The sequence below is a fragment of the Ailuropoda melanoleuca genome, chromosome 10 (genome assembly GCF_002007445.2).
Source record: "Ailuropoda melanoleuca isolate Jingjing chromosome 10, ASM200744v2, whole genome shotgun sequence".
Classification (NCBI taxonomy): Eukaryota; Metazoa; Chordata; class Mammalia; order Carnivora; family Ursidae; genus Ailuropoda; species Ailuropoda melanoleuca.
In genome coordinates, this window is record NC_048227.1 from 98,183,117 (window position 1) to 98,208,102 (window position 24,986).

Sequence of the window (24,986 nt, forward strand, 5' to 3'; positions counted from 1 at the left end):
GACACTGGCCTGTTCAGCAAATTGAGTGTCCTGGGGAGCCAAGAACTTCCCGCAGTCCCCGGCTTCCCGTGACCGTCCTGTGATCCTCTGTGAAGAGCAGAGCAGACAGGAACGCATCTAGAACGGATGTGTGAGGTTCCTTGGTTTCCTTGGATATGAATTGACCATCTGATTCTTGCCTCTAAGGGTCTTTCTTTGTGTTTGAGTTATCCACAGCAGAAAGAGAGGAAGTGTGTATGGGCTGTATTTGACTGGAGCGGAAATCTCATCTGTAAAGACTGACCATAGAGAGCTTAGGGTTGCGGCTGGAATCCACCGAAGAGGCTGGTGGTAGTTTCGAGCCAGCAGGGCCGCCATGGAAGGGCTTGGGCGTGCCAGCCCCTGATTATCCCGGATTCCTGTTCGTGCTGTTTTTGCGGTTTATATTGAAAATCCCTTTTCTAGGGTATGCCATCTTTTGAGACATTCCAGCAGCCTTTAGAAGAGTGTTATTGGGCCTAGAGTTTCTGAACCAAGTCTTGCTGTGAACTTGGAGCTTGTTGTGGCATTAACGTAGTCTCCGTCTGTAAACAGCGATTAACACTGTGCCTGAGGGTTGGGGTGCTTTTCACAGGAGACGGAAGAGAGGGGACTTAGGTTCCTGCTCCCACTCAGACAGCATCAGCCCAGCAGTGCTTAGCCGATGATGAAGGTAATTGCAGCCTGAGGTTCTTTTTTTAATTCCCCACCCGGTGCTGAATCACTCTTGTTCTGAATTGATGTGAGGAGTGTAGGTCCTTAAGCTCCAAGAAGCCACTTAGATGCAGATTTGCTCTTTGGAAGGAATTGCTCCTGGGACTGCATGTGTCCCTTCCACAGCTTTTCACCAGGGGCAGGGGGTGAGGGGGTGGAATTACAGACCCACCTCTGATGTGGCCAACCCACTGATTTCCTGTTGATGAGGATGAGGGCATTTTGGCTTCCGCAGCCTGGTGTCGGGTGACGAACAGCATGTAGCTCAGGGGATGCTCTGTTTGTGTGCGAGACTGCTGTGAGTGCGGCTGGCCGGCTGGCGCCCCAGATCCCCACATGTGCAGACATAGGAGTTCCTCAAGATGGTTGGCACATTAAAAAATTTAAAAGAAAATGAGTGAGAAATAGACTGCTTTTACCAGGACACAGAGAACGTTGGTCTCAGAATCTTCGTTGCTAATAATGATGCTGAAGGTCCTTGTCAGTTTCGTTGGTGGAAGTGAGCACGTGGTTTTCTGTGAGCAGAGCCGGGAGTTGCACCTTGGATATGACTTCTCTTCCCAAGCTTAGTGTTGTTGGGGAATTAGGTCCCTTTTCTCTTTCTTCGTCCATCATTTGGTCACTTGTTTATTTAACAAATAAGCAATAACGTTCTGCTACATGTTGTAGGTACATAAAGATGAATTAGACATTTTCTATCCTCAAGAAGCTTATCGTTGAGTGGGGAAAGTAAAACGCTTGTAAATAATAATTCAATATTAAAAAAACCCTTTTCAATAAAGAGATTTAGAAGACCAGCTCAAAGGTAGAGTTCCCACTGATTTTTCAAAATGTTTTTTTTTTTGGAGCAAAGGGTCCAAAAGCACTGCAGCTGGAGAGTTACCTGTGTGTGGGGGGATTGTAGTGTGGGGTTCCGGAGGGTGTTTCACATACAGCACGTAGAGCTCACCTGGCTAGTGTGTGAATGGGAAGTAAAATTGGAAAGTCTATGAGGGCCAGATTGTAGAAAACTCTAAAACCCTAAAACCCTAAATTGCAGGAATTTGTAACATGTCCTGGCCTGTATCTGAAAAAAAAACACAAAAAACCAAAAAACTGACAAGTATGGCATTACTTTCTCCTACCTTGTGCAAAATGCAGAGGATTTGTAAGGTCACTTATTTTCTTTTTTAAAAAGATTTTGTTTATTTGAGAGAGAGTGAGAGAGCAGGCACAAGAACGTGGGGAAGGGGCAGAGGGAGAGGGAGAGGCAGCCTCCTTGCTGAGCAAGGAGCCCAAGGTGGGGCTTGATCCCAGGACTCTGGGATCATGACCTGAGCCAGAGGAAGATGCTTAACCGAATGAGCCACCCAGGTCATTGGTCATTGTCTTTAATGACCAGAAGTCCTTGCAAGAGAAATACTCAGATAAATGTTTTTTTCTTAGGAAAGAATGAATAAATGAATTACTATCGGTGTCCTATAAAACCAAAGTGCTCCTCAGCACGTGAAGCCGTAGCCAGGAGATGCGGTCCTCACAGTGGCCGTTGGGGGGGTGTCCTGCTGGCTTGTGGTAGTGGGTGCCCCATAGCAAGGAGGATGAGGTGTTGTTGGAACTGACGGGGAAGCTGGTAAATAAAGTCTGCCAGCATTTTGAGTTAAAAACCAGTCTTACAGTATCTCTCCTAATAGTAAATGGAATTCATCTTTCAGGTAAAAATCTGCAGAATTTCTCTGAAGAACACTGTGAAATTTACTGTGGGTGATGTCCCTTTTACTGGCCCTTTGAGAGTTTGGGGGGGTTGGGTCAGATCTAGCCTCCCGTGCAGGCGGGGTGAGCCGCCTGGAACAGTTAGGTGTGGTTGGAGAGAGGAAGCTTTCTAGGCTGTTACATAAAAGAAAAAAAAAAAAGCTCTGACTCTTCCTGTGGCTATCGTGAGTCCTGATTGCTGAATGCTGCTTGTCCTCATTTCCATGTTTGTTCTTTGTAACGGGCTTCAAAATGAATTATACTGCTGACTTTTTTCTTCCTTGTGAAGGAATTGAGACCATCAGGGAGGGCCATGTGGGGATATGTCCTCTTGAGCTTTCACTTCTAGAGACAGCTATGTTGTGACTGTGTCTTCCATTATTTGAATCGGTAATACATGTGCTGGTGTGACATCCCCACAGTGTGAAGGGTTCAACAGTCAGAGCTGTGCAGGGAAGTGGTTAAAAGCGTGGCTACTACGCACACAACTTGGGGTCAGTCTTGCTCCAGGTTGTGACTAGCTGTGGGACCTTGGTTGGGCAAGCCACTTAATCTGTCTGTGCTTAGTTTTCACAACTGTGTAAACTAGTGTTGCATTTTTATGGGATTAATGAGCTAATATTTGGAAAGAACTAGGTAGTGGCACATATAGCAAAGACCACATAAGCATTTAACTGAATAAAATAGGTGAATTTTTCCCACTCTGTAGTTAGCCACCCACTCTCTCATCCAGTGGTAAGCATTGTTCTTTGTTTCTTTCTCGTTCTGGTCTGGAGACTCTTAAATGTTGGGGAAAATGGTGGGGCATTTTTCTGCTGTGTTTTATTGAATTACCTTCATACATGACTATGGTAGGCAGATAAATCCCCACCAAGAATGTCCACATCCTAATCCCTGGAACCTGTGAATGTGGCAAAACAATTTACGCGACAAAAGGAACTTCAGTGATGTGATTGGATGAAGGATTTTGAGATGGAGAGGTTATCCTGGATTACCCAGGTGAGCCCACTGTAAAACAGGCCAGAGAGTCAGAATGGGAGATGTAGCGACGTGAGGAGAGTGGAGTGACAGGGGCCTGTGAGCAAAGTAATGCGTGCAGCCTCTGCAGGTGGCAGAGACATGGGAACAGCCTCTCCCCTAGAGCCTCCAGATGGAATTTGGCCCAGGCAGACCCGTTTTATTAGTCTTCTGACCTTTAGAAATATAATAGATTTCTATTTATGTGTCAAGCATGGTGTTTGATGGCTGAGGTACAAAAATAAGGAACCATAGCCCCACCTTCTGGCAGCTACAGTGGAAGTGGGCAGATGAGTGAACAGCCAAGGGTCATAATCCGCCATCATAACAGCTCTAAACCTGTGGGTCTCCAGGTTTTACTCCAATTTTACTGTGAAAATTATCAGGGACCCCCAAGGGCTTTTGTTATGTGGATTATATCTGTCAGTGTTGACTGTATTAGAGATTTAAACTGAGAGGCTCCTGGGTGGCTCAGTTGTTGAGTGTCCAGCTTGGTTTCAGCTCAGGTCATGATCTCAGGGTCATGGGATGGAGCCCTCTGTTGGGCTCTGTGGTCAGGGCACAGTCTGCTTGGGATTCTCTGCCTCTTCCTCTCCCCCAGCCCTCCCCCCCCACTCACACATACACTCATTCTTTAAAATAAATAAAAATTTTTAATTAAACTTAGAAATTTAGGAAATATTTATTAAAATGTATTTTAATGTAACAAGTCCATTTCATATTAACACAGTAAGCGTATTTTTAAAAGAAAATCAGTGAGAAGAATAGCATTGTTTTACATTTTTGTTATCTCTTTAATGCGTGTCTTAGAAGACAGCTGGGTTTTGTATCAGCATCTGTGTTCAGCCTATTGCAAATGCTTGTTTTTGTGAAAGTGATTTGAAGAAAATCCAACCTCACGCAGATAATGTAGTTGGCAAAGAGAGGAGTATTTTAATAATCTTTCAGGTAATTGTCAATATTCTTCTTTAATATTACACTAAAACTCAACAAGTGGTAGTTCCTTCAAGGTGAGTTGTGTATGGATTTGGAAACACTGTTGGTAGACCTTCCTACTTGCTCTGATTAAACTCCATTGGCCTGACTTACACTTTGAATGGATCTTTTAGTCGTGTGATTTCGTAATGTGCAATGGTTATTTGGAAAATACTAGGTTGCTAGGTTATGCAAATCTTTAAAATATGGGTGTTTCATTACACAACATTAAAATCACATTCATTAATATCACCACCAGTTTCATGTGGAAAGGCCTAGATATATTGGGAAGCCATGGTGGTACAACACAAACACAAGTTTTCCAGGATTTGAATTTTTACTAGAAAGTTGGAATTATATCTACAATACTGTCCTTTTTTCCCTTGGAGATGACAGGCTCACTTTGTTCATTTTATGTTTTATGTTTTCATTTTTAAAAAAGATTTTGTTTTTATTTTAAGTAGGCTCTACGCCCAGTGTGGGACTTGAACTCATGACTGTGAGATCAAGAGTTGCATGCTTTACCAACTGAGCCAGCCAGGTACCCCACACTTTGTTCATTTTAAAGGAAGTATTTTGTCAGTTTTTTTTTTTTTTGAGTAAAAATTGTTTAAAAAAAAAAAACTAGCTTAGCTTGCATTTTTTTTTTTTTTTTGCAACACCCATTGCATAAGAGCTGTATGGATACTTCTCAAACATGTTCTCAAGGGTTGAATTCTAGTAGAGTCCGCCATTTTTACTGCTTCACTGAGGACGTTGTTAATGGATGCGGGCGTGTTCTTGATGGAAGTGTGCAGTAATGGAGTCAATGGTGACTGGTATGGTTGGTACTGCGGCTCTGACGGGTGCTACCTCATGAGCACATCTACCCACGACTGCCCTGTGTCGCCACTGCAGATGTCCTCAGAAAACGGCAGATGACATCTAGCATTATTACTGAAAATAATTTTGAACTTGCAGGCCACTGGAAGGGGTCCTAGTGGCCCCAGGAGTCGACAGACCACATCTGAGAAGGGCTGTTACAGCAGAGAAGGGGCAGCGAGAATGCATGTTCTGGGTTCTCAGGGCCACTTCTGAGGGACAGCCTCACTTGAGTTAAACCCTGAAGAAAGCAGAGTGCATTCTGGGCACAGAGAAGTTGTGGAGGGTGCGGGTCAGGGTCTTGCTGGGGAGAGACGTATGAGTAATTCAGGGTTTCTGGAAGGTAAGGTGCAAATGGGGAAAATGGAGAGGATAAGACTGGACTGGTGAGCAAGGGCCAGGTAACAAAGGGTCTCGTGTGCCGGGCGGGGAAGGTAGCGAGGAGCCATGGGACAGGGGAGGGGCCCTGAACCTACTGATGGGCCCACTGAGGAGTGATACAGTCGTGGGCCGGGCTGGGATGGGGTTGAGGGGTGGTGCTATGGTGGCAGGGCAGTCCCTGTGCTTCTCTCCACCAGAGCACTGACGTCGGGAGGAGTAACTGTCCTTCCTCAGCACAGGGTCTCTTGTATTTAACACTAATAAGTCACCAGACACGTAAGTGGAGCCACTCAATAAAGATTTCCTCAAATGTAGGAATGAATGAATCAAGGATATCGGAACGACAGGGCTTAAGCTTTAAAAAAGAAAAAAATCTCCAAAATCTTGTGTTTCCAATATTAACTTTATTTTTTAACAAGATGCTAATGCTTACATTGTATCTAAAATGTGGTCTGTTTCAAGTGCAGAAGATAGGACTTGTGGCTGGGAAGGGAATCGTGGCTTTGTTTAGGAGGCTGAATTTATGGTGCTTTAAAGAAATTTGACTTTGAAAATTGTTTTTTCCATGAAGTTGGTAAATGAACTACAAAGCTTAATTTCAATCTTAATCCTGAACTCAAACACTAAAGTTGTCTATGACGTGAGACGTGCCATGTTCTTACCCTCTCCTCCCCACAGTGAGTACTCCTTACTCATGAAGAGTGCCTGGGGTCGAGCAGAGAAACTAGGGTCTCTCTCTCTCTCTCTCTTTTTTTTTCCTTTAATTTACTCATGGAACAAATATTCAGCGGCTGCCTGTTCTGTGTCAGGCACTGTTTTCAGAAGTGCTCGAGATAGAGCCGTGAGCGCATGGATCTACACTTCAGTGCATGGAAAGCCATATAAGCAATAAACAGTAAATTATATAGTGTACTAACAGGTGGTAAGAGTGAGGTAAAAAAATAGATCGGGGGAGGAGGGGCCAGGAGTAGAGCTGGGAGTGGGCACCAGTTGTAACTAGGGCATCAGCAACTGTTGGTAAGACTGAGGCACTGGAATGAGCTTGGAGGTGAGGGATGGAGCCTTGCGGACACCTGGAAGCAAAGCTTGCCCGGCAGAGAGGACCACCACAGGTGCCCCAAGATGGGGATATAAGTGGCATGTTTAAGGATCAGCAGATAGCCCAGCGTGCCTGGGGAAGAGCCAGGGAACTGGGCAGCAATGGGAGGTGAGACCCAGGAGGACAGGTGAGGCAGAATCAGGGAGGACTTGGTAAGCCAGTTCGAGGTCTGAGGAAAATGAGGGGCCATCGCGTGTTCTGGAGCAGAGAAGTGACATGATCTGACCAGGGTTTTCAGAGGATCACTAACTATGGAGAGGAGGCTGGAGGAGGCTGAGGGTGCTTTGAGGCTTTTGCAGTGACCCAGGCAGGGCACGATGGTGCCTTTGCCCTCCGTGGTAGCAGGGGAGGTACTGCCGACAGAGCTTGCTCAGAGATGGGCGGTGGGGTGTCAAGGAAGGAGAGGAGGCAAGGGTGCCTCCCAGGTTTGGGCTTGAGCAACTGTTAGGAAGGAATTGCTGTCAACTTAGATGGGGAAGCTGTCCATGGAGTGGTTTGGGGAGAAGACCAGGTGTCGACTTTGGAACACCTTGTGCTAAGCCTCTGTGTTTAGAGCAAATATTCCACCTGCTTCCAAAATGGTTTTAAAATGACTTATACTGAAAACCCATCCGTAAGATTCCACAAAATTCATCAAAATTAACAACATAAAGAGAAGGGGAGACCATTTGAATGACAACTTGCCTACTTTAAAGGTTTTCACTCACAGTACAGGGGCAAAACCGTCTTCCTTATGAGAAAATGAAGATGTTTGAAATAGTGCAGCAAATTAATTCATTTCAATCAATTGAGTTATGATTTGTTGCATCTTATAAATTTATTTCTGATCCTGCAATTCTCAGCTCTGATTATCTATTTATAAATGGTCTGTTCCCACATGAATTCTTTTTTTTTTTTTTTTTTTTTTTTTTGAGAGCGAGAGAGAGAAAGCATGCTTGTGCGCTTGAGCTGGGGGAGAGGGAGAGAAAATCCCAAGCAGGCTCCTTGCTCAGCGCAGAGCCTGATGTGGGACTCGATCTCACAACCCTGAGATCATGACCTGAGCCGAAATCAAGAATCAGCCGCTTAATCGAGTCACCTGGGTGCCCCCTTATAAATCCTTTTATTCTCCCCCCTCCTTTTGTCATTACCATCTTTAACAGGTTACCGGAAACTGTGACCAAATTTGAATTATCCAATTTTATTACTTGTTGATAGCTCTTGGAAAACTTATTTGGAAAGAGACATATGAAATTGTTAGCAAAATTATTTTGTGGCTTTTGTGCAGAGCCCTGGCCAGCTGCCCCTGGAGAGCGGGCAGAGGCAGTCCCATGTGGAAACAGTGTACAGAATGTCCTTTCCTCCCAGATCTCCCAGTGGGCTTCCTATAGAATCTGGAATTTCCAGAGAAGCACTTAGAAGCTTCTGAGCTTGCTCTTCTCAGCTTTTCTACATTTATCTTCCAAACATTAAATACTCTGAAATTGCCATTTATGAATTAATTCTGACTTTAATGCTTCGGTTGATGGATGACCACGTCACACTTCTGTGAAGGTGAGGCATCATTGCATGGTGGTATTAGCAGAATTATTTGGATGTCTTCTGAATTGTGTCATTATTATGTCACAAAAACAGCCGAGGAGAAAAGGCTGAAAAACGGTGATAAGAAGCCTAGGTTTCATAAGCTTAATACGTATGACCCAAAAATGCCAGTCATCATGTGTGCGCCAGCCAGCAAGCCCGTAGCCCCGTGTGGCTGTTCTTTGATCTTCAGTAGGCCAGTATGTGTTCAGTGGGGAAAGAGGAGGAGAAGATTCAGGTGTGTATCAGGTGACTGTAAATAGAAATTTTATAATTTGTTTAGATCCCTGGGAATAGAAGTCCTCACAAAACCTATAAACTCGATTTTCTCACTTTGAGATTGTATTCTGTGAGATGTGGGGGGCTGCCTTCACATCACCTTGGGGGGATCTTGGGCTCTTCCTCTTCTGAACTGTGACAGCATTTTGTCTGTATATCTGATACGGAAGTTAAGATTTATTGCCTTGCAGTATTACTGTGTACTTAACATAATTTACCTGCTAGATTGAAAATCCCTTGAAAAACAGAGACCTTGGGGTGCCTGGGAGGTTCAGTCGGTTAAGCATCTGCCTTTGGCTCAGGTCATGATGCTGGGGTCCTGGGATCCAGCCCTGCATTGGGCTGCCTACTCAGCGGGGAATCTGCTTCTCCCTCTCCCTCTGCCCCTCACCCCTGCTCATGTGCGCGTGCTCTCTCTCTCAAATAAATAAAATCTTAAAAAAAAAAAGAAAAACGGACTTTTAGGAATACCAAGTTTTTAAAAAAGATTTATTTGTTTATTAGAATGAGAGCACAGGTGGTGGGGGGAGCAGAGGGAGAGGGACAAGCAGATTCTGCACTGAGCACTGAGCCCCACGCGGGGCTGGATCCCATGAGCCCAAGATCATGACCTGAGCCAAAATCAAGAATCTGATGCTTAACCGACTGAGCCACCCAGGTGCCCCAAGGAATACCGAGATTTTTAAGACTGGGCAGCTAACGCCCTTCTTGGGAATAGCACGTGTTTCCCTCCAATAACTACTAAGTGGAAGGAAGGTTCATAGGCGTCTCTTAACGGAAGCAGAGGTGGTGTTCCTGAGAGTGGATTCTGGGGATAAAAAGAATCCTGGAGCACATCCGGAAGCTTCCCAGTTTTCTTCTTTATAAATCTGACTACAGGGGACGTGTGCTGAGACTTTCTCAGGCTGAAACACGTGTGCAGAGGGCTCTGGGATGGCCCAGGACGCCGCCTGCCACACCGTGAGCCCCAGCGGCAGCGAGTGACTGCTTTTCCCAGGGGAACAGCTCACACTCCAGTCTGTGCTGCTCTGTATCTTCCATGGGCTGATTGGTGTCCACGACCTGGGGTTCTTCAGCAGATAGACCAGAACCACAACTAAAAAGGAACAGTCTGTATTCCCACTGTAGGTCAGTGCTGATAGACGTGTTTGAAGTTTCATTTGAGGGTAGTAACATTTATACAAGACTGGATCTGCAGGAAAGGGGTCTGGATTCTAGCTCCAGCCTTGTGCTTGACCTTGGGTGGGTTACTCTAACTCCTGTTTCCTCAACTCTGGAAATGAAGGATCTGACAAAACAGTTCAGCATTTTTTATTTTCTCTGAAATTCAGTTATTTAATAGGCTTAAAGCACCAATGGAAAGGACTGTGGGAATGTGCGTTTTTTTTTTTTTTCAAAGATTTTATTTATTTATTTGACAGAAACAGCTAGCCAGTGAGAGAGGGAACACAAGCAGGGGGAGTGGGAGAGGAAGAAGCAGGCTCCCAGCAGAGAAGCCTGATGTGGGGCTTGATCCCAGAATGCTGGGATCATGCCCTGAGCTGAAGGCAGATGCTTAACGACTGCACCACCCAGGTGCCCCTGTGCGTTTCTTACAAAAGTTTGTGAAGTGAAAAAGGCAAAGTAATGGATCAATCATTCCATTTTGGTTTTGCAACAAATCTCATTACCTCTTTAAATAGCATCAGTCTTGACTGCTACAGAGAAGGTGTTGGTTAGAGCTTCGTAATGATAGGCTGACTCCAGTCTAAAGATCACACAGAAACTTAGAGGCATTAATTACCCCTTACATCACCATGATGGAGCAGAGATGTGTTATTATCATTTTACTTTCACAGCTGGGTAAATCAAGGCACAGAGACACATTAACTTGCTGGTAACTTGGACAAGGTCATGGTCAATGGTGGAGAGGGACAGAACTGTAACTTCCTGTTTCTCTCTCCAGGTAGGGAAAATGTCTGCATTTTAATTACTTTTTTCCTTTTAAATATTTTCTGTTAACATCTGTAGAGTGCAGTGCATTGAGAACATGCCTCTGCAGTAAAATGAATTCAGACGTGGGGTGCCTGGGTGGCTCATTCAGTTGGGCGTCCGACTCTTGGTTTCGGCTCAGGTCCTGATCTCAGGGTTGTGGGATTGAGCCCCATGTCTGGCCGTGCGCTCAGTGGAGAGTCTGCTTGAGATTCTCTCTCTCCCTCTGCACCCCCCCCACTGGCTCACGCATGCGAGCCCTCTCTCAAATCTTAAAAAACAAAAAAACAAGCAAATTTAGATGTAACTGGATTGATAATGGCCCTCTGTCTTATCTGGGTTCTTATGTGGAGGCTGGGGATGGCAATCGGTAGCAGACTGCCTTGTGATTGGGGCTTCCTCAGTTCAGGGGAAGGTCCATTGTTGAGTAATAATTTCACTGTCGTCATTCTTAACACCTTTTTTGATATTTCACACTGATTTCCATTAACCTTGCAATAATGTGACCGTATATTTTGTGTGATTTGGTTCTTCGGAATCACCTTACGGTGGACTTAAACTCTAATGTCTCTCCTGTAAGAGCCACACAATCTTACCTTCTTTTTAAAAAAATAAGTATAATTCACGTACCGTAAAAGTCACCTTTCAAGTGTTCAGATCAGTGGTTTTTGGTATATTCATGGAGTTGTGTGGCCATCACCACTATCTGATTCTAGAAAGTATTCTTCATCTCCGGAAGAAACCATGTACCTGTCAGCAGGCACCTCCCCGCCGCCCCTCCCTCCAGCCCCCGATTCCCGACAGCCGCTGGTCTGGTCTCTGTGGCTGCCTGTGCTGTCTGTTGCACACGAATCGGATCATACACCACGCAGCCTGTTGTACCCGACTGCTCTCATTTAGCATCGTGTTTCCCAGGTTCATCTGTGTGGTAGCCTGCGTCAGCCATGGACTCCTCTCTGTGGCTGAGTGGTTCTCGATTCTGCCCTCTTCAGTCTCGCCTGGCATTAGCCGTTCCTGGAAGGTGTTACTCCAGTGTGGTTTCTCCTAGAGCACTCCCCTCCCCCGCCCCAGTGGAATCTGTGCGTGCTCTTGTAGGTTTCCTTGCCGGGTCTTTAAGTCGAATTCCATCTAAGTTGTTCGTAGGGGTTTTCTGAACTTCAGTTGTGCTTTGTTAACATTCTTAAGTGTCTGAAATACGGTTAATTATATTTTCTGCCTCCGAATATAATGACATGTATGTCATCTGGGGGTCTTCCCGGCTCTGGTGGACCCCAGTTTCTGCTAGATCCGAAACCTCGGCTGGAGATCCCTTTGACCATTGACTGTGTTTCATCAGGGACCCTGATAAGATACGATGGGAGGCCCTTTGCCTTCTTTCTTTGGGCTAAGTGCACGCCTCTGTCACAACCATAGCCTGCCCAGAAAACGAGAGTGTGGCCACACCTAATTCCCTTCTCCCCGCTTCTCGGAAGGCCTCTTTTCCTTTACGTTGTAATTGGCCTGGCGGTGGCCTGCAGCCCATTCCTACCTTGAAAACACCCACCGTCTTCCTGTTCCTCCAAAGATTCTTTCAGATGCTGAAGTTAGTTACCACAAGATAATTGACTCAGCTCATGGCAGCCTGCTGGTAAGAAACATTTACTACCAGTCTTTGCTTCTCTGTTTGTCACCAGAGATCTTGCATTGTCAAGAACATCACCAGTTGGAATGTGACCTCAAGTGAAATGGATTTGGAAGATTTATGAAATTTACATTTTTCTGGCACGGTATTTCTGCTGTGATAGAATATACTTCTCTGCAGGCTTAACAGTGACATTCAGACAGATGCCTTGATTTTTCTTGACACAAGAATAGTAACAATAATGGAATGTAGAGTCCCAGATATCTTCAGAAAAGTTGATTAGTTTTGGTCTGTATCAGAAGCACATGGCGTCAGTGGTGATGTGTTTGTTAATGGTGCCATAGGACTTGACCAGCCTTTGAGTGTGGTCAACTCAGAGTTACTGTTTTCTCTTGTTGGATAGTCTGTCTGTTTCATTTAAATGGTTTAATTTTCATTCTGTTTCACTGACCCATGATGAGTAATATTTGCCTAGATCGCGGAGTATAGCAAATGTCCTTAATGAAAGGGGTCACAGATCACTGCATTTTACGTAAAAAGGATGAGTAAAATGTAGGGGAGTCTGAGTTAATTAAAAATAATGCTATACAAGGTCTGCACATTGAACCTTAAACGGTGAGAGATTTTAAGCTTTTCTGTGCAGATGAACTCAGTGTTTGGCATGCTTTTGGCATGATGAGAAACTGTGCGTGGTGGACACTAACGCAGAATTTTACAACAGTGGGCGAAGCTTGGAGAACAAAAAAAACGTGATTTAGTATCCACAGAATGCTGCTCTCTTGCATGTTAGCATTGTTTACTAAAATCTTTTTTTTTAATTTATTTTTTAAGATTTTATTTATTTATTCAACAGAGATAGAGACAGCCAGTGAGAGAGGGAACACAAGCAGGGGGAGTGGGAGAGGAAGAAGCAGGCTCATAGCAGAGGAGCCTGATGTGGGGCTTGACCCCATAACGCCAGGATCATGCCCGGAGCCGAAGGCAGACGCTTAACCGCTGTGCCACCCAGGCACCCCTGTTTACTAAAATCTTTATCTTTTCTTAAAATTGCATTCACACTTTTTTTTAAAGAACAAAAGATCCATAAGGTGAAGGAATTCAGTTGGATAATTTCTAAGATTCTCTTCAGGTCTAAAAATTTATAGATTCTCTATAAGCTGTTCATTTATGGAATTACATAGTAGACATTCGGAGAAATTAAACAGAAATTGAACAGATCGAGTAGATTAAGAACATAAATCCCACAAACTATGTTCTCTGAATCTAAGTAGATATAAAATTATTAAAAGTCAAAGATGTACAACTGTAATGCCACAGGGGAGCAAGTAGTTGAAAACTTAATGAAACCATTTATTATTTAGTTGTAAATTCTTTGAAATTATTTTTAAAAATTTTTTTTCAGTTGTCTTCATAGAAGATCATCGTTTTCACCTCAGAGGGGAGCCTATGGGTTAATGATTAATCAACTAAAACATTTTTTGAGCCTAAGATGAGAGTCCCAATTAAATATGCTACATTATTTACCTGAATACCATCTTTTTAATCACTTTCTTTAGCATATTTAATTTTTCTTCTGGAAGCAAGGGAGCTAGTATTCATATTGCACCTGCTCTTGGCTCTGGGCTTGTGGTGCATTTTGCCTCCTCTGATGTCACTGACCTTCCCGGGGGTGGATTGTGTACTTGGCCCCGGAGAGAGGCAGAGGTGGGGAGGGAACCCTGCCCACCAGAGATGTTTTGGAAGTTTACGTGTTTGTTTTGGTTTTCACAGTAAATTGGAGGAATATAGCACTTAGTGGTTGGGACGTGGTTGCTGGATGTCCTGCATGATCAGGTTTTTTTTTTTTTTTTTCACACCACGGATTTGTGCCACTGGACTTTCACGTAGGTGAAAAATGTGTGTAATTACCTGAGCCAAGAACTGGCTTCATTTTACAAATGAACACACGTTATTTTTTTCCCCACAGCTACAGGCTACTTTGAATTTTCTAGGAAAGCGGCAGACCAATAAACCAAGGGAAATTTGTCCTTTATTTTGCTCAGAGCTTTGTCAAAAGGTTTTGCCCATTTGGAAAATCAGGTCACTGATGGCAGCACCCCAAATGCATTTGAATCTCCATGAAGACACCCTGGCCCGGGTCTGTGATGGCACTGAGATAATTGAGCGTGATTTGTTGCAGTGCAAATGTTGGACAGGCTTCTAGAGTGTCTGTAGCCAGGCATTTGCATATCAAAAGCCACATTTTTAAACATTGCAAATTACTTTCCTCTTATTTTTCTCCTTGTGTTACCAGTAGGGCATTATATTGCTTCTTGTGAAACCCTGTATGACTTTTATTTCAGAACAGTATTGGAGAGGGGGGCTTGGGATGGGGTGATATTGAGAATCTGTACTACAGATCTGAAGCATGAAAAGCATAATTTAAAAATAATTTTCCAGGGGTGCCTGGCTGGCTCCATCAGAAGAGAGCGTGCGAGTCTTGATCTTGGGGTCGTGGGTTCGAGCCCCACATTGGGTGTGGAGATTACTTAAGTCAACTTAAAGAAAAAACTTTCCATTCTCATTGCCTCTCCTTTTAGTGTACTTCACATGAATCCTTAACCCCTAGGCTGAAGCAGTTTTCCCTGATGCTATGACTGTCGCCATCCGTTTCTTAAAAAGGTCTTCTGGTAGCTAACAGGTGAAAACCTTCTAGTTTCTTCTTTTGGGCCTCAGGGTTTGATATCAGCTTGAGACTTAAACTCAATTCCTCAGGTAGTTGCTGTTTCTGAGCACATGGGCGGCCTTCCCAGACTTGGCCCGAGGGAGTTCTGGCTCTCTCGGGAGGCCTCTCCTCTGCCTTGCCCACCGTCCTCACAGGCAGCTGCTGACTGGTGTCTCTGGGCCCTGCTGGCGGCCAGCTGGAGGGCTGTCCGGGAACAGGGAGGAACTTCTTGCCTCGTCCTGGCCACCTGGTTGAGTGAGGTGGAGAAGGCGGCCAGCAAGACCAGGCCTAGGCAGTGGCCCAGCTCGGCGAGCCAGACTTTGTGGCTCCTGCTGAGCAGAGCGAGAGTTCCTGATGGGGAGCAGCAGGCTGGAGCCTGGCAGGGTTACCACCATGCGCCCAAGCCCTTGCCAGACTTCCCCGTTGCCACGCATTTCCAGAGAATTCCTCCTCCGTGGGCGTATCCATATGAGCACCCACATAGCCTGACACTTCTTACGGCACCGGGGGAATAAATGGCAGAGCCCGAACTCCTGCATGTTAGCTGTGCTAAGTTAGATTTGGAAGTGCTGGAAACGTAAACTTGGAATTCTCACGACCAGCTGCGTGGGCGAGGCAACCTGAACATTAACGTTTCCTGATGTTTCTAAGTTGGTCCCCAGGATGTGACTTGAATGCAGGTTTTGCTCTTTCACCGTGAAGGATTTGGGATTGCCGGCCGCTTGGCTGACAGTGGTACCAGCAAGGTCTATACTGACGCCCGGGACGGGAAGACACTGAGTTACGAGGTGTGTCCTACCTGGAGCCTCCCGTGTCCCTGGTCATCTTGGGGGGTGGGGGTACTACAGGGCTGTGGGAGGGCGGGAACAGTCACCTTCCAGGAGCACCTGCCCCGTGTGCCTTGAAATAGGTGTGGTTTTGAAGGGGAGAGCTGGCTGGGCCTCGTCCCAGGTGCGGCACGTGACAGGGTACCTGGTAGCCAGCAGGCGTGTGGAGCTCGGCAGCCGTCTGACGAGGGGCTGCGCAAATGCAACGAGCAGCCCCACGTGTAGGCGTGGAGGCCGCGGCCCTGTCCGTCCAGCTGCCGAGTGGAGGTCCTTGCCGCGGTCCCTGTTTCCCGGGCTGGGCCTCACCCCAAGTTGTTAATTTCCACTGTGAATGAGGTGAGAAAGACACAAGGTGTATTTACCAGATGTAAATTGATAACCTTGACCTGATCTTATAATTTTGCTATTTCCCATCATTCATGATCACATTGGCCCCAGACTTCTGGAGTGAGTCTGAAGTTCTTATACCGGAGTGTGCCATGCCCCGGCTAGGCAGGAAGCGTACGTGCACGGCCCTCCGAGTCGGAGCAGGTGCCCTAACTTGTGTCCTGGTGGATACGACTGCACCGGGAGGCTCTCCCAAGGTGAGAGACTGGCTCTTAGGTTGGCAGCGGAAGGATGGATTGACTCATGTCAGCAGCTGGTGCTCAGGACGTGGGCAGAGTGTAAGTGGGGCTGTGCGTAGGCATTCGGCTCTTAGGACAGGATGTCAGTGCGGTGTGTGTTTAAAACCGCTGTGTAAGTCAGCATTCGGATCTCACTGGCCTACACTTCGCTTTTTTCTTTTCTTTTTTTTGAAGAGCCAATCTGCTGTCCTCCCAGGGCCTACTTTGTTCTCTTTTCTCCTCTAGAATACTAAGGCACACTCCTTTTTATGGGGATACAGGTCCTGGTGAAATTTGAGGCTCCCAGAGCTGGGGTCGGAAACTGGGGCCCCTCAAGCTTGGCTTCCCCTGTGCTTTGTCATGTCTAGAACAGCATTGGCGCATTGCTAGTGGGTTGGAAAAGGAGTCAGTCACTGCAGAGACTCTGTCTGTGCCCAGATACCATTCCGCCGCTGAAATTTGGGTGGTGGAACAGCTCTGAGATTTCCTATCTTGGCAAAACTCAGGAACCATCCAGAACCACTTCCGCCTCTTGGATCCCTGAGGTGAGCCTCAGTGGGTGCTGGTTCCGAGATCCATCCTGTCTAAGCTTGTGCCTCTGGGAGGATCTGAGCTGCAGCCAAAGGCTCTCTAAAGTTCAAGGGGTAGCAAAGGTGATGGGGAGCCTCTGCAACGCATAGCAAAGCCTTGTTCCGTGGGGTGGGCAGGGGTTTAACCCAGAAGGGGTAGCCAGAGTTCTGTTACCAGGTAAACATTCTGCCTTTGTAAGAGGTAGAAAGTTTGGGGGAGATTTCAGTCTTTCAGTTCTAAAGTTTTGTGAATATATTGAATAGATGACTCAGAATTCACTTGGCACCCACTTTTGACATCAGCCGTGTTATTTTCACCACCATCCATCTGGCTCCTCCCGGCTCCAGAGCGCCTCATGCCCATGTGCCATCTCCAAGCTCTTCAGGGGACTTCGGGTCTCTGTCGTCTTTGCATCCCCAGGACTCGGGGCATAGCTAACGTGCAGCACGTGCTGTAGAAATCCTCATCATGCATAAACGCATCGGCTGCGTCCAAAGTCCTGTGCTCGGTGCAGCTCTCTGGGAATACGGACACTCCATATTGACCAGGGAAAGGCAGCAGTAGTGCAGATCTGATCCTGTCACCGAGGTGAGGGACTCACAGTGTACAGCTTCCGTGACACTGGTCCTGCGTGATTTCCTTCTGCTCCTCGGCATTACTGAGTGAAGACAGGTGTGTCCTGTGAGGACCTCTTTCCCCCCGTACACCGTCGTTGGCGTTTCCAGGTTCTCTCCTTGGTCTCCCTCTGAGTGTTATTCCTGGGGCTGCTTCCCTGCCAGGTGCGGTCAGATGGATTCAGATCCACATCCCCACGTAGACGTTCCTGGACGGCCTGACTTCAGAGCATCTCCCGTTGGACGGTGCACGTGCGTCTCAGGCTTGGGACCGGCACAGCTAAGCTCCTGAGCGCCACTCCAGCTCTTCCTGTTCCCTGTCTGCCCTGTCACCAAGGCGTAAAGCCAGGTGCTCTGCCTTGACGCCTCCTTTTCGTACCATTTTCTATGAAACAAGCAGCAAAGAGGAGGCCTGGAGGGTCTGCCTGCTCGGATTTCTGTGTTCACTTCATTTCTTGGCTCTTACTCAATTCTCAGTACATTCAGGTCTTTCTGCCTCATACCTGCAGTGTTGCTGTGACTTTCTGACCTGTTTTTCTCCCAAGGTCTTGGCCTTTATCGATTCCTCTGGCACAGGGCACCTTCCCTCCCTTCTCCACCGCAGCCATGCTCAACCCGTTTCCAGAAGGTGCTGGGCTCGTCCTATGATTTGCCTTCACTCAGCTGCCTCCTGCTTCTGGAATCCTCTCTCCCTGCTGCCCACTGGTCATTGTTAGCCTTAAAGACAAATAGATACCCCCAAGATTTAAAGACTTTGCTCAAATGTTTCCTTTGCTATTAAGTCTTTTAGGGTCCTTTGCAGAAGTAACTTCCTTCCTGACTGTGCGTACTGCATGGACTTTTCTCACATCATCTGTGACGCTTCACCTTCTCCAAGGCTAGAAGCTCACCTTGAGAGCAGTAACTGCGTCTCATTCATCTTTGTATCCCTGGCACCGCACCTAGAAAACAGCCGGTGCTCAACAAGTGAATGTCAAATAGATGAAAAAGGTGCATCTATGCTGAATACAGTAGGAACACAGGCTGTTTTCTTTTGTGGATCCTGTTGGTCGGTCTCCCTTAAACACAGGTGCACACAGCAGCCTAAGGAGGCCGTCAGTGATGGAGGAACAGTGGTACATTGCTCTTGGCTCAGGGACTAATCTTGCTTCCCATGTGGTCAGCCTGCTGGTGACTGGACTGCCTCTGTGGTGTGGTGTTCGGGGCCTGGGAAAGGCAAACCCAAGTATTCCTACCTGTCACTGCTATCTGAAATTTTCCCAGGGATATCTCACGCATCTGTGATCAGCACTGCCTTATCCGAGCTAACTTACTCCAACAAGTGTGACTTGGACTTTCTGGTCCTTTTCTGGGTAGGGTGAGGGTTTTGGAAGAGGCAAAAGGAAGAAGAAATTAGAGCTCCGGAATTCTGTAGATCATTCAGATATCTTCTTTAGGTCTCCTCTTGTCTTACAATCAAGTGTCTGTGTAGTGGTTGGTTATATCAGCATGGATCGTGGACCAGCATTCCTATCCATGGGTTTCACCAACTTTCTAGGGCTTCCATGGCTTCTAAAGGCCTCTTAGAGACCAGTGTCCTGGCCCCATCATGCTTGATGGCCCCATCTACCTACGCTGGGCCAGCCTAGGTCAACTTGGACAGGTTCAAGATCATTGACTTCTTGTAGCTATGGGGATTAGAAACATCTGGTTCCACCTGGTTGAGGGAACAATCTACCAAATACAAGAGTTAGAATGAAAACCTGCGTTATATTATGATAGAGGCTCGTCTTTCTTTCTTGAATTTGTTAATTTGAGAGCCACTGGAAAGAATTGGGCTTGGCAGGTGTGTATGATTGTAGGCTGGAAAAAGGAAAAAGGAAAAAAAAAAGCAGAAGCTTTTTACTTGCCTTTGCTCTTCCTTCTTAACCCTTACTCCAGAAGTTAACAAAGGTTTGCTGTTCCTCATGGGACTTTTCAGTTTAGGATAAAATTGTGGTTGATGTCAGAAAATGAAAAGTAGCTTTCAAATGAGCACGTTGTGGGTTGTAGTAAGAGTCCATGCTGTTGCATTCCTGGTTGTCCAAGATTCCCTGGTGATTTTTCCCAAAATAGGGAAGTACCCGATGATCGTCATTGCCATTTGATTCTTGGTGGAAATAAACTCTCTAAGATCAGAGATTAGTGCAGTACAGTTTGCACGGCAACAGGCAGAGTGACAAGGCATTGAAGTCACTGCCTTGGTTGGTCACTGGTCGTCGCTGACTGAGAGCGGCAGGAGACGTGGCTTCTTCGGTAGCTGGAGCCCGGGTCCGTCTCAGGAGACCCTTGGGTGGCGGGAAGGACCTCTCCTGCACACTGTCTCCGGTGCCATCAGTGCTCGTTCCCTCCCTCTCGTTATCTGGACCCTTAAACCAGTCGTTATGATTCTCTGCAAAGGGCCAAACTCACTTTTATGTGTGTTTTTGTCACTTTTTATGCAGATTTCAGCAACGTCCCCGATGTCACCACTGGCCTGAAAAGGAGTCAGACCGATGGCGCGCTGGCCCAGGTCCCCCACGGGGAGAAAACAGGGCAGACGTTCGGGGTAAGATATTGTCCCAAATCCAAACGAAGGACCTGGCTGACAAGCATGAATCCCTCCTTCACCCGAAGTGGGGAAAGGAGACGGGGTTATCCGATCCCTTGGCCTACTTGCAGAAACAGAATTTTTTTTTCTCGCCTTAATGGAAATAGTTTCCTTATTTATTCAAAGCGAAGTATGTTAGGACAGTTTGACAAGGACAGTCTGTGCTCAGGTGTTCTGGAACTTACGTTTAATGACTCTATTGCTTTCCTACTTTTTTTCTTTTTTTTTTTTGCCCACAGATAAATTATTTTTGGAATGTTGTTACTTTGTTGTAAAATATCTAAAACATAAAATTCGGTATTTTCATCATTTTTCAGTGCACACTGCAGTGGTGTTAAGTACATTCACAGTGTCGTGCAGCCATCACCACTGCCCGTGTCAGAACTTTCTCATCATGCCAAGCAGAGACTCAGTACCCATTAGACCGTGGCTCCCCATTCGCAAGTCCCCCACCCACCCCGGCCCGGCTTGCCTCTCTTGGACTTCCTGCGTCCTTTGCCTGTCCGAGCTTCCTCGTGTGTGAGCGTCATGATGTTTGCCCTTTAGTTTCTGGCATATTTTGCGTGGCATAATGTTTTCAGAGTTCATCGTGTTGAGGTGTATGTCAGAACTCCCCTTCCTCTGAGGGCTGGATACTGTCTGTTGTATGTGCTGTGTTTTGTTCATCTGTTGACGGACACTTGGCTTGTTTCCGCGGTTCGCCTGTTGTGAGTAATGCTGTGGTGGAGATTGGCATGCAAATATGTTTCGTCCTCGTTTCCAGTTCTGTTGGATACGCATCTAGGAGTGGAACTGCTAGGTCACGTGCCCATCCTATGTGTGGCTTTTTATGTGTGTCCCACAGGGCTGCACCATGGTCCGCGCCCGTCAGTGGTGGGTGAGGGTTCCGATTTCTCCGTATCCTCGACATCACTTGTTACAGTCCATGCCTTTCCTGCGTTTTTAATTGTTCATCGAACATCGTTTCAGAAATGGTCTGATCTCTCTGATCCGTTAATACACAGTCCAGTTTTAGTTGATTTTGACGTTATAACTCTGTTTTCAGTCCCTTGCTTTTGTTTTAAATATAAGAATGGAGGAGCACCTGGGTGGCTCAGTCATTAAGCGTCTGCCTTCGGCTCAGGGCGTGATCCTGGGGTCCTGGGATCGAGCCCCGCATCGGGCTCCCTGCTCCGCTGGGCGCCTGCTTCTTCCTCTCCCACTCCCCCTGCTTGTGTTCCCTCTCTTGCTGGCTGTCTCTCTCTCTGTCAAATAAATAAATAAAATCTTTAAAAAAAATAAATATAAGAATGGAGATAAATAAACTTTGATAAGTATTTAAAGACTGCTTATGGGGGCACCTGGATGGCTCAGTTGGTTAAGCGTCTTTGCCTTCGGCTCGGGTCATAATCCCAGGGTCCTGGGATTGTGCTCCAAGTGGGGCTCCCTGCTCAGTGGGGAGCCTGCTTCTCCCTCTGCTTCTGCAGCTCCCCCTGCTTGTGCTCTCCCTCTCTGTCAAATAAATAAATAAAATGTTTAAAAAAAAAAAAAGGCAACTTACAGTCTGCTGGGTTAGACTGATACCACCAGGGGCTGGTCCCTTTGGGGAGCAGCCATGTGACACACCCGTGGGTGATGGTTACTGTGAGAAGGGGATCGGGATGGAGCCTGCCCACTGCGGGGTGGGTTCTGGTGGCCCCTGACTTCCCTCATCCTCTCCCTCACCCCTCCCTGCATCGCTCCCCCATTCCTGATCCACCTCTTCCAGAATCTCTCTTCTCTTCTTTCCGATTCCTCAGATGAAACACTCGCTCTGGCCGTGCCCCCCGGATGCAGTATCTCTTACTAAACTGAAATTGTCTATGTTTTCAGTCTTATGCCTCTGTTCGATCTCTGGTGGATTAGTTACTTTTGGGAACCCGACATCATAGTTAATAGTGATTATTATTTTTTTAAGAAATGCATCCTACGGCACTGGAGGAGATAATGCTAAGTGAAATAAGTCAAGCAGAGAAAGACAGTTATCATATGGTTTCTCTCATCTATGGAACATAAGAACTAGGAAGATCGGTAGGGGAAGAAAGGGATAAAGAAAGGGGGGTAATCAGAAGGGGGAGTGAAACATGAGAGACTATGGACTCTGAGAAACAAACTGAGGGCCTCAGAGGGGAGGGGGGTGGGGGAATGGGATAGACTGGTGATGGGTAGTAAGGAGGGCACGTATTCCATGGTGCACTGGGTGTCATATGCAACTAATGAATCATCGAACTTTACATCGGAAACCGGGGATGTACTGTATGGTGACTAACATAATATAATAAAAAATCATTAAAAAAAAAAAAAAGAAATGCGTCCTAGAGCATCAACTGAATGTGTTTTGTTGGCTTTGTCTTAAATTTTTGTAAAAAAGTATGTATTTCTGACACACTTGAGAAGCTCAGCTGTCTATTTAAGGTAAGCGTGCCCAGGGGGCACCGGCACAGTGCGGTGGCTCGGGGGAGATCACTTAACGCCACTAGGGAGGTGATCCCCTCTCTGTTGTAATCTACTTGAGTTCCACATTAAAGTTCTTAAGAAGGAAAGGAAAGACTTTCTAGATTTTAACACTCAATAAAATAAATACGCAAGAAGTACCATGTGAAGGCGATTCCCAGCCCTGTCATTTAACAATACCTGTCATAATGAAACAAAGCGTTTACCACATGAACATTGGAGCATCAGTTAGAAAGTGAGGAAAGGAGGAAAAGCTGTAGTTGAGCTTGAAATTGGAGCAGGCTGAGCTTAGTTTTCGTTACTAAAATGGTTAGAGGAGAAAACATATAAATAAATACCAAAGAGGGGCGCTTGGGTGGTGCAGTTGGTTAAGTGTGTGACTCTTGATTTCGGCCCAGGTCATAAGTCAGGGTTGTGAGGTTGAGCCCCACGTCAGGCTCTGCAGGGGATCTGGGATCTGCTTGAGATTCTCTGTCTCCCTCCCTCCCTGCTTGTATGTACTCACTCTCTCTCAAAAAATCAATCTTTAAAAAATATAAATACCAAAGAACACAGAAAACAAAAGTATTGAAAGAGAATGTCATTGTGGTGAGCATCGCTGTCAGTCCCTCTCAAGTCCAGAATAGTCATTGTCTGACCTTTTTCAAACCTGAAGATCATTTGTCCATAACAAAGGACTTCGGGGCATTTCTCAGCAATCCTAGCCTAAAGCCTGGAAGTTACTTAGTTCACACATTCTTTGTTCCTTAGGAAAGAATTGGTGACCATCAGAAGTAATAATGGGGATGTATGTTAGTGAAAAGAAAGTTCTGAATTGAAGAATTAAAAGACAGGTGCGGCTGGGTGGCTCCATCGGTTAAGCGTGCAACTCCTGATTTCAGCTCAGGTCATGATCTCAGGGTTGTGAGATCGAGCCCCACATCAGGCTCAGCGCTGGGCATGGACCCTGCTTGAAAGTCTCTCCCCCGCCCACTCATGCTTACTCTTTCACTCTTAAAAAAAAAAAAAGACATTTTGTTCTGCATTATTATTTTCAGCCCCCTGGACGCACCAGGTTATACCTAAAAGCAGTCTTTTTCTGTTTTCCAGTGGTGGTTTGGGAGTTGGACGATGCTTGTCCATGTGCTGGGCATGGATCTTTCGGGCTCGCCCTGACGCTGCCCCCACGGTGCCCACGGGAGGGGGTCACTGCTCTGCAGAGAAGACCTGCCTCTGTCTCCCGGGCTTCCCACCCTGGCCCATGTAGCCTTCTCAGGGGTCATTAACTTCTTTTCAGATGAGACCCGGGTTGAACCTGAATTGTTTGGGATATTTTACTAATAATATTCTAGACTTGGAAATAAGGAATAATTTCCCTTGAAAATCAAATGCCGCCTGGCTTGATGAAGCACAGCTGTAAGTGGGGCTTTTGACAGCCCCGCAATTTCTGCAAATGGCTCATAATTGATTGCCGTCTTGCTCCTCAAGGGTGCCTATTACTGTCACGGCTCTTTGTGCGCCCCTGTCAACCTCTCCTGTGTGCGGGCTCTTTTTTCCCCCTAGTATTGTTAGCAATTAGCTGGCACTATTGTAACAGTTTGGATTTTGAAAGGAATAAACAGTTTCTTTTTGGGTGAGGGGGTTGAAAGAGTTTCTGGGTGGTTCTGGGGACTCGAGGTGGGCTAAGCAGCAGGCTGTGCAGAAATTCGGTTTGCAGTCCACGTTCCTGTTTCGGAGCCGACTCCGAAGACGTGGCACTTTGCGGCTCTGTCGTCCCTGAGTGTGCCCTAACCTGGTGTCTCCCTGGAGCCAGCAGGCTTGGCGTGGGGTGGAAACCAGAGGAAGGGGGTGAGCTTCCCCAGCCAGGAGCGCTGCTTCGGAGGAAGAGCTTGGTGGCGCTAGGACGTCCTTGCGAATGAGACTTGGAACAACAGTTGGGGATTTGTTCATTGCCTGGGGATGAGAGTGAGAGAACGTGCGTCTTACTCATTTCCCAACAGCCGACTGTAGATGTAATCCTTTCTCCCAGAGGGGGCAGGTTCCTTTGAACTTTCCCTTTCTATGTACAGCATGTAAGTAAGCGAGGGCTTTGATCTCAGGGGTGTGGATTCTGACCCAAATGTAGGCATGCTTGCATGGTTTCCTTTTTCTCGGTCCGGAAAGTTGATTTTACTCTGAAATGTCTATAGATTGTTATGCAGACGAGAAGATGTGCCTTTCTTTCCAGAAGGGAATCCTGACTGTGATCTTTAAACACTCTTTACAGCTAAGGATGCGAGAATGTCTTTTGGATTCTAGTTTCTCTGTGGCACTGTCGACTTTTCCTTTCTCGTTCCTACTTTGCAAGGGTTTTTCAGTGGACCTCTGAAATAGTTTTGTCCTT

General features: G+C 46.4%; 1 protein-coding gene across 10 annotated transcripts in view; it reads left to right on the forward strand.

Moving 5' to 3' along the window:
- Positions 1 to 24,986, forward strand: part of TIAM2 (TIAM Rac1 associated GEF 2) — a 257,808-nt gene that overhangs the window by 198,790 nt on the left and 34,032 nt on the right. For 8 of the 10 annotated variants that reach the window (XM_002927152.4, XM_034669352.1, XM_034669356.1 and 5 more), the window contains one exon: positions 20,007 to 20,110. The exons of 1 other annotated variant lie outside the window; for it this stretch is intronic. In XM_002927152.4, coding sequence (XP_002927198.2) covers positions 20,007 to 20,110 — 104 coding nt within the window. Of the gene's footprint in view, positions 1 to 20,006; positions 20,111 to 24,182; positions 24,676 to 24,986 lie in introns of those variants that run through there. One more of the 10 variants, XM_034669359.1, reaches the window with a different exon arrangement.